We start from the raw sequence: 12,900 nt of genomic DNA on the forward strand, positions 1-12,900 counted from the left end.
AACCTGCCCCCCCCATCCCCACTCTAGCCACCACTAAGCTGTCCCCCATTTCTAAAATTTTCTCATTTAAAAAATGTTTCATATAATGTACAAGCTTTTGGGATTGACTGTTTTCACTCAGCATGATTCCCTGGAAAGTCATCCAAGTTGTTTAATATATGAATAGTTCATTTTTATTGCTGACTGGTGTTAGATTCAAGGAGTACTGACATGCTGGGGCTGCCAAGAGTGTACAAGGTCCCTGTGACGCTGAGAACAAAGAGTTCAGCAACATCCTGCATTGAGTCAGAGACCCTTATCAGAAGTTTATGTTTGAAATTCTCCACTGAGTAATACCCCCCCCCCCCCGTAACTGCGCACGACCTCCCTAGCCAATGACTAACAGCCACATCAGCTTCTGTATGATGCTTGCTCATCCTAGACAGCCACCCTATAAAAAGGAGCCATTTTAGAAGCTCGGAGCTGCAGTCCCTGTGCAGGTTTGGGGGACTGCAGTCCCTGCACAGTTTGTTGGCTGCGCAGGTTTGGTTGGCTGCAGTGCTCCAGTCTCTTTGGAGACGTGGGTTGCCTGCAGTCCCTGCGCAGGTTTAGGGGGCTGCAGTGTTCCCCTGTGTGGGTTACCTGCAGTCCCTGCGCAGGTTTGGGGGGCTGCAGTGCTCCCTTGCATGGGTTGCCTGCAGTCCCTGTGCAGGTCTGCAATAAAACGTATAAAATTCACTTTGTGTCTGCTGTAGTCTTTCTCGCTAGGATGTAACAACTGGTATTCCATGGAATGGGTGGACTACAGCTTGTTTAACCTTGACCATTGAAGGACATTTGGGTTGATTCCAGTTTTTGTCTATTACAAAGAAAGTTGCTGTGAATCTTTGTGGACAGATTTTGTGTGAGTAGAGTTTCCATTTCTCAGAGGTACGTGTCCAGGAGTGCAACTGCTGAGTCATATGGTACTTGCATGTTTACTCTTTTAAAAAACTGTCAGGCTATTTTGAGACTCCTTTTTAAAAAGTGAAAATGTCTAACTTCACAATGCAGGAGTCTTTGCTAAGTCTAAAAGAGTAATGTTTTCTCTTGATCCTTTTTGTAGCCACACCATATCCTGGTGGATTTAAGTGTTTCACCTGTGAGAAGGCAGCAGACAATTATGAGTGCAACCGATGGGCTCCAGACATCTACTGTCCTCGAGGTAAGCTCTCAGTGGTCAGACTGGAGTCCCCAGAGCTGTCCATGAGTGAACAGACCCATGTACCATGATACATACATGGAAGGAAGCATGCTTTTAACCTCAAACGCTTCTCTTATTGAGGGCTGTTAGTAGATTGCATACACCACACCAATAACTTATCATCATAGACTCTCAGGGTCATACACTGATCCACAGGATTGCGCCCTTTCTCGTGAAGTGTCGTGGGAGCTCCAGAAAAGATGAGTGGTACTTCGGGTGAGTGATCCTCCCCCCCACCCCCCAGGCCCAGTCACATGGAGGACATGAGGAGAACAACCAGCCTATGGTCTACTCTGTCCACTCTTTGAAGCATTAGTCATTGCATAGTCACTTCCTTTCTGTAAAGTATGAATTGATGTTCATAGAAAGATTTCATTTATTATAGATCTTGCCAGAGGCTTCTATCCTGGGACTGCATGAAAGCTAGAATTCTAAATGTCATCGTTGCATAAATAAAAACCCCGAGCTTTTAAAACAGTTTCGTTCTTTTTGAAGGATGAGATGGATGCCCAATTGAAGCATGAATTTTTGACCCAAAGGCCCAATTTAAAAATGAAATAGATGCTTCATAGTCATATTTCTTTTATCCTAGTGACTTAAAAAAGATGGTTACATTTGGCTGCAGAGTCACTGTTAATTGACTAGTTTATTTTTGGAAGAAAGTCGATTCATTTGATGGGGAGATGATGAGGATAGAAGATCTTACTGACAGTTGTTTGAGCAAGTATTCAATGGGCTTCAGTGCTGATCTAATTCAGTTGTTAAAATGACTGAACACCTAGTCTACTATTTTTTAACATAGTGCAAGTGTTCTCATACTCACCCCAGGGGAAGGCACTCTGTATCTCACGGAGGAGTGGGCACTGAGAGAGCCAGTGAAGAGACAGAGTGGGAGCTACCTGAGCCAGTACTGCTTAATCCATGGGTTTCCCCCACACTGCCCAGTGGGAACTCCTGTGGTCTTCTCAAATCACTGGAGCCTGTGCCCACCTACACTCGTGTTTCTCACACTGTAGTGTGATTATCATTCCCAACAGAGCTTAATAAAGCAGATTTCTGCTCCTACCCCTGCCCTTCATCCTTCTGAGTTTCTGATCAGGAGGTCTGAGATGGGGCCTGAGCTGTGCCTTTCTAAAGAGCGCTGTGTGATGCAGAAGCCAGGGCTAAGACCGCAAGTTGAGAGCCACAGCTCTTTGCAAATTGAGGCAGCACTCTACACAGCGTGTTGGAATACCCCAGGTCAGTCTAATGAACAGTTAGGGTGAGCACCACTGGGAGCTGCTCTCCCCACTCATAGAAAAGTGAAATGTAGGATCGTCATCTCGGGGTGCCTCTTATCTACTCTGAGACAGAGATGCTAATGGGAAAGACCACAAGAAAGAGAAAAACATGGAGACACTTAAAGACTGGCTTAATCACAAGCTAGGTGTCCAACCATTCGCAGTATCAGATGAGCCCTGCCCGCATGGCCTTCTGCAGGCACTTGTTCATTTCAGAATGAGCCAGGGTGCTCTGATGTCCCGCTGCAGAATGAATGTTCGGGTAGGTTACTGACGGACCTGGTGAAACCACAGCTTCTCAAACTTGGCAACACAGTCAGGTCACAGGGTAAAATTTTTAAAAACAATAATGCCTGGGTCATTCCCAGAGATTCATGTTTAAATGCTGGGGGGTTTGGCTGAGCATAAGAGGTTTTAAAAGCTCCCCTGTGGTTCTCATATGTAGTAACGGTTGAGAACCACCAGTGATTCTGGACTAAAATAGGATGATTTGCTTGTGTAGCCAATAACTTTTGAGCTGATTCTTGTTTGGATGAAGCTGGCAGACTCGCTTTTGACACAGTGGCCACTGATCAGAGCTGCTGTACAGGAAAGGTGACAGTGCTTCTCGGCATTACCTGAGCAGAGGGTACAGGAAGGAAGGGGAGACCATGAACCGGGGCTCCCTCAGGCTTTGGCCGTCTTGTAGAGAGGCCCAATCTAAGTCTGATCATGCACAAGTATATCCCTGTCACGAGGCAAAAAACAGGCAACTGGTAGCACTCAGCTCGAATTCCTCACAGGGAGAGAGGATGGTCCATCTTTATATTTTCTTTTGAGATAAAAAAATCTGTCCTTCCAAAGAACAGATATCCGAAAGTATCATTTACACAATTTCTCCTCGCCCCCTTTTCCCCTCTCCTGCTTTTATCTTTCTGTCCTTAAATTTGTAGGGATAAACGGACAGTTCATTGCACAGAACACAGGCCGTTCGAGCGACTGTGCAGCGCAAGACAGGAGTCGGGTTTCTTCTTTCAAGGAGCAGGGAGCTCAGTGGGGGAGATAAGATCTGAATGGATCAGCTGTCAAAAATAGCAGGCCCAAAGCAAGTGCCAAGTGAAACGTGGTATTAGTGCTGTGGGAGTTTAAGGGAAGGCTTGCTGTTTGGGGGCTGAGATGACCAGTGATAGCATGGGCCAGGCTGATGGCAACCCCTACAAGCGGGCCATGGAGGTAGGAGGCGGAAGAGGACTTGTCTTCTGGAGTCACTGAGAGCAAAGGTGTGCGCAGTGGACAGGGAGAGCAGCTGGTTTACTGGGTATAGCAATGAGTTTACATCAGAGAATAGTAGGAACAACTAGGGGAACCAGGTTATTTTTGTGGGACCTTGAACATCAGGTAAGGAGTGAGGACTAAAGCCACACTCTGTTTAATTCTCAACCAGCCCTACTGCCCATAAGCCATTTATCTTTTCCTCTGGGTTTTCTCCAGATTTTTCTAACAATGAAAATGGCAGTACTATTACTACATTAAAGTATAAAATATGTCTAACTACTAGAAACTACCGACTACGCCTAGATCTGTTTTTTCTGTTTATTACATGTCTGTGTGCAGCAGCTGTGGGACCGCCAACAGGCTTAGGAAGGCCAGCTCGGTGGCTGAAACATGCCTGTATCTTGTTTACTTTACGGCATGTCTAACTAGGTTTTAATTATTACACGATGTGAAAATAACTTGTTGAAAGTGCAAAAAAAAAAAAAAAAAAAAAAAAAGAAAGCATTTTATATTAGTATTTCATCTTCTCTCCAGGGGATAAGCCCACATCTCAAATTGCTTTGGGGGAATTTCAAGAATATTTGCAAGCTAGACTGGGTCATGCAAATGTGCATAGAAACATGTTGTATTTTAGCAGCTGAGGTAAAGCTTGCTTGCAGATTAGGCATGCTGGTTGTGAATCATCATTTGGTCAAATAAACATCAAGAAAGCCTGGTCCTAACTAGAATCACTGTGACAGGCAAATGGAGGCATCAGCCAGCCACCTCTCGCTAACTCAGGCTTCCTGTCACTCTCTACTCTCTAAATGTGTGTTACGTAAGTGCTTTCTCCCGCTGCTTTGTTATTGCCTCTGGCACTTACAGATTCCTGGTGCCCTGCTCTCCCCAGACCTGAGAATCTAAGACGCCCTTCACTACTGATTCCATTGCTTCACTTGCTAGACTTCTGTTCAGTCTTTGGTCCCTGAGCACTTCCCTTGCAATAACCTTAATTTCATCAACTGCTCCTCATAAATCTGTGAGTTTTCTGGACTTTGTGGACCAGAATGGGAAAGGATCTTGAAATCCTATCACACGAGGGACCAGTAGAAAGAACTGGTAAAGGAAAACAAGAGTCGAATGTCACACGCTCAGACCCGTGTGTTCTTTTGCCTGGGACTTTTTTCTGTACAAGAGTCTCTGGAATTAAATGTCAAGTCAAAAACATCACAATTTTTTAAAAGGCTTGTTCTGTGGAGGCTACCTAAGGCACAGGGATTTAATGTTCCTTTTTAATTATGAAGTGCAGATGTCTCCCTCGAGGGCAAATTCTTCATTTAAAGTTACTGCTGATATAAAATCAGACTAAGAGAAATCTTGAGCTGGAGGGACATGTATCCTTTTGGTTCCGACTTCTGTGCTGCCCAGTTTTCTGTGACAGTGAAGGAGAACCTGGCCATGTCCACGGATGGCTCTTTCTGAGTCCACAATCTGGAATAGGCAGGAAATAGGAACGCGATCCCCCACTCCACTGAAGAGAGGCCTGTGGTTACAGATTTTTAGGAAGGATTCTTTGTTGTTGAGTTTTTTTCAGAAAGAGTCCAGGCTGAGACAAACAATTACAAGGGTGGATTTTGTGTCTTTTAGGCAAACTTATACTCAGAATATAGCCCTTCAAGGTTTCTACCATTCTCCAGGGTCTCTGTTCCAGCCCTAGTCCCCAGGAGGCCCCTGGCCTTTCACCCTCTATGGTTTAGAGTGACCAAGCGTCCCCAAACTACAGCTTGCGGGCCACATGTGGCCCCCTGAGGCCATTTATCCTGCCCCCACCACACTTCCGGAAGGGGCACCTTTTTCATTGGTGGTCAGTGAGAGGAGCACTGTATGTGGCGGCCTTCCAACGGTCTGAGGGACAGTGAACTGGCCCCCTGTGTTAAAAGTTTGGGGACCCCTGCTTAGACATTAATACTATCAACTCGTCCCAGGGTAGAGAGACCAGTGTTTGTCCCTGGGATGTCCCTTACTTTCTGGAGAGTTCATTTGTACATTTACAGAAGCTATTGGTTATGTGTTATTCAGCAATCGTGCTGCTATGTAATGAGATGCTGTTCAGATGATCTATCTTGTCATGTCACTAAATGGAAGTCCTAGACTTCCTCCTTTTTTATAAAGTTAAATTTTTTAAATTAATGTTTAATATCCATACCAGAAAATGAATAGATCATAAGTGCAGAGCTCATTGAATTTTCACAAAACGGACAGGTTATGTGTTTGCCACCCATGTTAAGCAGTTGAACCCCAGAAGGCCCCTGGAGTTCCTGGTTATTATACTCCACATCCTGAATGTAACACAAGTGTGAGTGCTATCATTGAGCCTTGTGTAAAGGCAATCATATAGAACGCACTCCTTTCTTTCTCATATTATATACGTGCAATTCATTCATGTTTCTATGAGCATCAGAGTCATTCTTTCTCACAGATGAATGCAGATTATTATATGACTCATCCAAACTCCATCTGTTCTACTGTTAATGGACATTTGGAGTGTTTCCAGTTTTTGAATACAATGAGCATTTTTGCACATATCTTTCGGGCCACACAAGTGTCATTTCCATCAGCAGGACCCAGGAGGCGGGGTTCCTGCGTGCTGAGCGTGCATGCGGGCATTCCCAGTTTCCACCCCACACCCCTCCGGAGCGGCCGTGCCCGTGACGCACTCCCCAGCAGTGCCTTCTGGTGCCAGCTGTCCTCCGAGCTTGCCAGCAGTCAGTATTGACAGAAACAGGAGAAGCTAGAAGTTAATGGAATGACATTTTAAAAGTGCTGAAAGCAAATAACTGCCAACCTAGAATTCTAAATTGAGACTGTCAGCTTCCCTTCCCTGCACTGCCTTTTCCTCCTGGTGCCCCGCTTGCTCGAGGGGCCCGTTTATGCCTCCCATTCCCTTGAGAAGTCTCTGCTCGCTGCTGTGCCCTCAGCGGGGCTCTCTGCTCCGGGCACCAGCCTGCCTCCCCGTGCCACCCGGCCTGCCTCCCTGTGCAAGCGCCTTGGAAAGCAGACCTTGCTGCGAATTTCTCTGGTGCCTCACTTTCCGTCCTGTCTGCCTCAGTCACTCTCCGATGCTTTCACACGGATTTTGGGTGTTACTTTAATTTTATCCCATTTGTTGTTAAGAAAGTACAAGATAGTTCATCTCAGCTGGCACTGTCATTTTCAGTTTTATTCTTATATAGTATTAAAATTTTTAAGGTAAGTTTTTAAACCAAATGTTCTACTATCAGCCTTAAAATGTTTTTTTTCTCCCTTGTATTCTCAGAGCATCTAACTTACTCCAATACACAGTGTTTTTGCCCAGGTATTTTTGTTAACACAATTGCCTCAGAGGGCAAGCATCCATTGGATGCTTTGCCTTACCGTTATTTTAACTACTGACCATTGTAAAGTCTGGTTTTGCCACTCTAATTCATTGTATAGTTGGAAGTTGTACCCAGTGCAGTAAGGCAAGAAAAGGACATAAAAGGCATACAGATTGGAAAGGAAGAATTAAAACTATCTCATCACAGACGACATGATTTTCTGTGTAGAAACAGCTCTACAAAAAACTTCCAGAACTAGTAAGTAATTTCATCAAGCTCACAAGGTATTAAGATAAACTTACAAAACTCAATTGTATTTATATGTATTATCAATTAATGAATGTATTTAAATTTTCACAAAAACAAAAAAAGTGTTTAAAAAAACACCATTAATAATTGTTCAAAAAAGAAATACTTAGAAGTAAATCTAACAAAACATGTACAGGTCATGTTTGCTGAAAACTAAAAATGCTAATAAAAGAAATCAAAGAAAAACTAATAAATGAAAAGATCATGTTCATGAATTGAAAGACTTCAGACATGAGTATATGTCAGTTCTCTCCAAATTGATAAATAGGTTTTAATATATTATATAATTCCTGTCAAAACCTTCGCAAGATTGCTTGTGGCTTTGGAGAAGATTTTTACAGGCTGTATACAATTCATATGGAAAGGTAAGAAAGTAGAATAAATAAAACAATTTTTAAAGAGAAGAACAAAGTGAGAGGCTACAGTAAAGAAGATGGTAGTTTTGGCCGGGACTGGAAACATAAATTAATGGCATAGAAGAGAGAGAACTCAGAGAAAGATCTTCAGAAACATACCCAATCTATTTTTGATAAGGATTGAAATGCAATCCAGTGGAGGAAAGACAGCCTTTTCAATAAGTGGTGCTGGAACAATTGAACATCCATGGGCAAAACCAAACAAAACAAAAAACCGCAACTTAAGTTTAACACCTTTTACAAAAATAAACTCAAAATGAATCACAGATTTAAATGTTGAATATAAAACTATATAATATTTAGATAAAATTTAGGAGAAAATCTTTGGGATCTGGGCCTAGGCAAGAGTTCTTAGACGTGATATAAATGACACAGTCCATAAAAGAAAAAAATTGATAAAGTGGACTCCATCAAAATTTAAAACTTTTGTGCTACATAAGACCCTGTTAAGAGAATGAAAAATCAAACTGCAAACTGAGAGAAAAATTTACAAATGACACATCTGAAAAGGACTTGTATATAAAATATAAAAGAACTCTCAAATCTCACCAGAAAACAAAGTTAAGAAAAAGGGCAAAAACATGAAAAGATAGTTCACTAAAGAAGATAAACAGATGGCAAATAAGCACATGAGAACATATTCAACATCATTAGCCCTTAGAAAATTGCCGATTTAAAACACGAGTTATGAGGCATTACTATGCACTTATCAGAATGGCAAAAAACAAACAAAAAACACCATAATCAAATGCTGGTATGAATGAGAAGAAACTGGATCACTGATACATTGCTGGTGGGAGTGTAAGTGGTAAAGCCACTCTCGAGAACAGTATGGCAGTTTCTTAAACAACTAAACATGCAACTGCCTGGCCCTGGCTGGGTAGATTAGTTGGTTAGAGTATCATGCAACATGCCAAGGTTGTGTGTGGGTTCAATCCCTGGACAGGGTACATACAAGAATCAACCGATGAAGACATAAATAAGTGGAACAACAAATTGATGTTTTCCTCTCTCTCTCTCTCTCTCTCTCTCTCCCCCCTTTCCTCTCTCTCTCTAAAATCAATCAATCAAAATAAACAAACAAACAAACAAATAAATAAATGTGTAGCCATACAACCCAGCAATTCCACTTCTAAGCATTTATCCCAGAGAATTGAAAACTTGTGTTCACACAAAAATCTTTACACAAATGTTGATAGCAGCTTTATTAATAATGTTTCCAACCTAGACAGTCCTTTAGTGGATGAAAGGTTAAACCAGTTTGGTACATCCATAACATGGACTACTACCCAGTAATATGAATTAACAAACTGTTCATTAATATGGATAACTTTCAAGTGAATTAGTCTGAGTGAAAATGTCCAGTCCTAAAAGCGTATGTGCTGCATGATTCCATTTATATAATATACTTGAAATTATGAAATTATAGAAATGGAGCACAGATTAGTTGTTGCCAAGGGTTAAGAAGAGGGTGAGGACAGAAGGGAAGAGGATGTTGATATAAAAAGTTAACATGAGGGGTCCTTGTGGAGGTAGAGTGTTCTGTATCTTGACTGCATTATTGTCAATATTTTGATTGGGATATTACACTATAGTTTTGCAATATGTAACCATTCGGGGAAAACTGAATAAAGGGTACATGGGATCATTCTGTAGTATTTCTTACAAATGCACATGAATCTGCAATTACTGTATTTCCCCATGTATAAGATGCACCTTAATTTTGGGGCCAGAATTTGAAAAAAAAGTATTACATAAAGTTATTGAACTCAAGGTTTATTTATCATAAAATTCATACAAATTCTCATCACTGTCAAAACTCCCATCAAGGATTAGCTTGTCCTGATCTGTGTCTGATGACGAATCACTGTCTTCAACAATGAGCACAAAAACAAGCATGAAAAAGCGGAAAATGCAAGTAAAAAAATCGGCAACCACTGTATAAGATGCACCCAAGTTTTTAGACCTCAAATTTTTCAGGAAAAAAAAGTGCGTCTTATACATGGGGAAATATGGTATCTCAAAATCTAAAGTTTATTTTAAAAAACAAGCAAAATAGACCAGTTAAAAAAAATATAAGCCAGACATACCCAACAAGGCAGCAAAGGAAGGTTGGGAGGAAAATTAAGGATGGTTTTACAGAATTTATGTCATTTGGTTTGAGCCTTAAAGAAGAACATCAGGTTTCTAGGAGCAGAAATAGAAAAAAATGTTTAGTTGTGAAGAACACTCAAAAGTTGTGTGATGGTGTCTCAGGGTATCTAGTAGGCAAGGATGAACTAATCAGGGGCCTAGATCAAGGAGAACCCCGAGTCATAAAAAGTGCTGAGTTTCAGATGTCAGGCTCTGAGCTACAAATGTCCTTGTTGCTTCTAGCAGGGAAGCACAGTTACTCCTATACTCTTGACTCATAGCTTCAAGAGCAGAGAGAGTGTAGTAGAGGTGGTCCAGATAAACCTAAAAGAAAGAAGTCAGGGCTCCTTGACAGGTGTCATTCATGACTTTACGTGTTATTTATGCTCTCACAGGCAGTGAGTGGTACAATCTGACCTTGGCTCCAGTAATCTATCTGGTGGTTGGTTATCTGGTACCTGCATTAGTAAGGAAAGAGTGTGGAGACAAAGAAGACAGGATATGAATGAGGTTCTGTATTTGGGAAATGGAAAATTGAACAGCACAGATTACAATAGATAGATAATGGAGATATTTCAGAGGACTTGGAGACACCCAGCTTGGCAAGAGAAATCTGAGCTGATTCTGAAGTTCCAGTCCAAGATGGAGGTGCCACATCTCAGGATGTCCCTTCTTGAAGTAGAAACCCAGGGAAATAGGTCCATGGAGGAGAGGCGATGTGATTGGTTTAAGGTGGACGCCAGGTGCAAGGCTGCTGTGATTTTTGGGAAATAGAAAGTTGGTTCTCTAGCCCTGGAGAGAGAATCAGACTGAAGATAAGGCCTTTAGAGGTTGGATGAGGTTACTTAAGTAAGAGAAGAGGTTCAAAAACTGAACTGGGGAGAATATAGACACTCAGGTTAGGGAAACTTAAAGTGAAGAGAACAGAGATGCAGGACAAAGCTCTGAGCTCCAGGGTGGGGAATCTTCAGAGGAGATTATACACAGCGGAACCTGGGACTGCAGAGAATTCTGCAGGATCAGACAAGAGGAAAGCACCAGACTGGACAGTGAGGTGAACAGTCCCTGCACCTAGGGACCTGGAGTGAGCCTAGCAGGACCAGAAGGGCTGCGTGCGCAGTAAGGAGTGGGGGTGGGGGTGGGGGTTGCAGAGGCCACCAGCATTTACTTTTCAATATAATTGGTAATACTATGATTAAAGTTATTTTCTTCCCATGAAATTTCTTGCACCTGGTGAATTGTCCTCTAGCATCACTTTGATTAATTATAAGTGTTTGTAAAGAAACCAAAACTAGCGGAGCCACAGAGAATAGCTGAGTGGCAAGAAGGCCTTTTATCAGAGTTGGTCACTTTTAATGTCTCATTTTAATTCAAATCATTTTATGTATATTTTGTTTTGATACAGCTTCTGTTATTGGAAACTGAATGTTGATGAGTAAATGAAAATTTGCATTTAAGCTTTGAATTTTTTTTTAAGTTTCAGAGCTAGTTTAGAGAATTTGTATATATATGTATGAATTGTATGAAAATTCTATTTTGTGTCTTCCAATAGTTGATTAATCTTTCTTACTCAGTTCTCAGTTTACTTGAATGCCTGTGAATCTCACAGTAAAAGAGTTGTGTTTCACAACCTCTGGGAATACCATGCAGTGCAGAATATGAGATTTTTAGAGGCCCAAACTAACTTGGTAGAAATTCAAATCCATCCTTTATCTTTTAGATAAAAGCCTTTGAAATCCTTTTAATGTGAAGTTATCGGCAGGCTTGATTCTCATATAACCTCATTACTAACTCAAGGATTATTCAAAATGCATGGAGAGCAATGCTCTGTGGCAGAAACTCAAGTTTTATCAATTCTACAGCCCAGTGATAACCACATGTGGTCCACCTAGTTTTCTGACTGGGAAATTCTGCCTGCCCTGCCCCAACCCCCTTGGAGATCACGGTACAAAATCAAAGCTCTCATAAGTCGTGCACTATAGAAACCTGTTCAACTTTATTTGAACACTTCTCAAACTTATTTAACCACAGAACCATTTCCCTCGTTACCATTTCATAACGTACCCAGGGGTTTTGTAAGATAAGACGTGGAATGGTGACTTGTGGGGGATTGATGCTTCAGATCTGAAGTCTCTCCCTCTAGAAGTAATGGGTGTTCTCAATGTATTCTTATGTTACGGATTGGGCTTGGTGAAGTTTTAGAAAAAAGTCTTATCCAGCTTCATCACTAATCATCCTTCTTCCCCCAGAATTGGCTTATTAGGTACCAGGCTTTTGCATACTTTGCTGAAAAAAAGGGGGTTCATCGTAGTTGTTGTTTCTACATTTATTCAATGAAATAGCTTCCAATTAATAAATTAAAAAAGAGTTTGTTATGGATATAAAAGTACGAACAAAAGGTAGTTATATCAGCTTCAACAATTGTTATTCTGAGGCTTGGTTAAAACAAGATAATTCACTACTTGGGGGACAAGTGTAATTTCCCAAACTGAAACCATGTAAGGATTTACTTACTCCATAAGCCTATGATCTTATCTGCTCAGATTGACATTTGGAGCAATAAAACCTCTGGCAGCTGCTCCTGGTTGTCTGCAGGAAGAAGAGACAGAGATAAGAACATCCCTTTTTTCATTGCTTTCTTGAATATCTGAAGTTGGGGTAGGGGTGGGACAGGTTTGCCTGTCAGGGCTGTAAGTGACCAAGTCTGATACCCAAGAAGTAAACCAGTCCTCTTTGGACGATGTGGGAAATCTCTCAGATCATAGCCTCTGTATGTTACAACCTATCAAAGGCTTAAGAAAAAAGTCAGGGGAGAGCTGTTACCTCCTCTTCATTGGAAACACAATCTAGTTTTTAAAATATTATTGGCTTTTGACTTTTCTTACGAGCTCATAGGTTGACCTTAGGATCCTGAGCAAGCTAGGGTCTGACTTGTGACCTGATTCTGGCTG

At 41.6% G+C, this 12,900-nt stretch overlaps 1 protein-coding gene across 3 annotated transcripts in view; it reads left to right on the plus strand.

Annotated features, from left to right (window-relative positions):
• LYPD6 (LY6/PLAUR domain containing 6) overlaps window positions 1-12,900 on the plus strand; it is a 130,578-nt gene that overhangs the window by 110,133 nt on the left and 7,545 nt on the right. For all 3 annotated transcript variants that reach the window (XM_066346106.1, XM_066346107.1, XM_066346108.1), the window contains exon 3: window positions 1,085-1,183. In XM_066346106.1, coding sequence (XP_066202203.1) covers window positions 1,085-1,183 — 99 coding nt within the window. The remainder of the gene's footprint in view (window positions 1-1,084; window positions 1,184-12,900) is intronic.

Source organism: Saccopteryx leptura, chromosome 7 (assembly GCF_036850995.1).
Source record: "Saccopteryx leptura isolate mSacLep1 chromosome 7, mSacLep1_pri_phased_curated, whole genome shotgun sequence".
NCBI classification, from domain to species: Eukaryota; Metazoa; Chordata; class Mammalia; order Chiroptera; family Emballonuridae; genus Saccopteryx; species Saccopteryx leptura.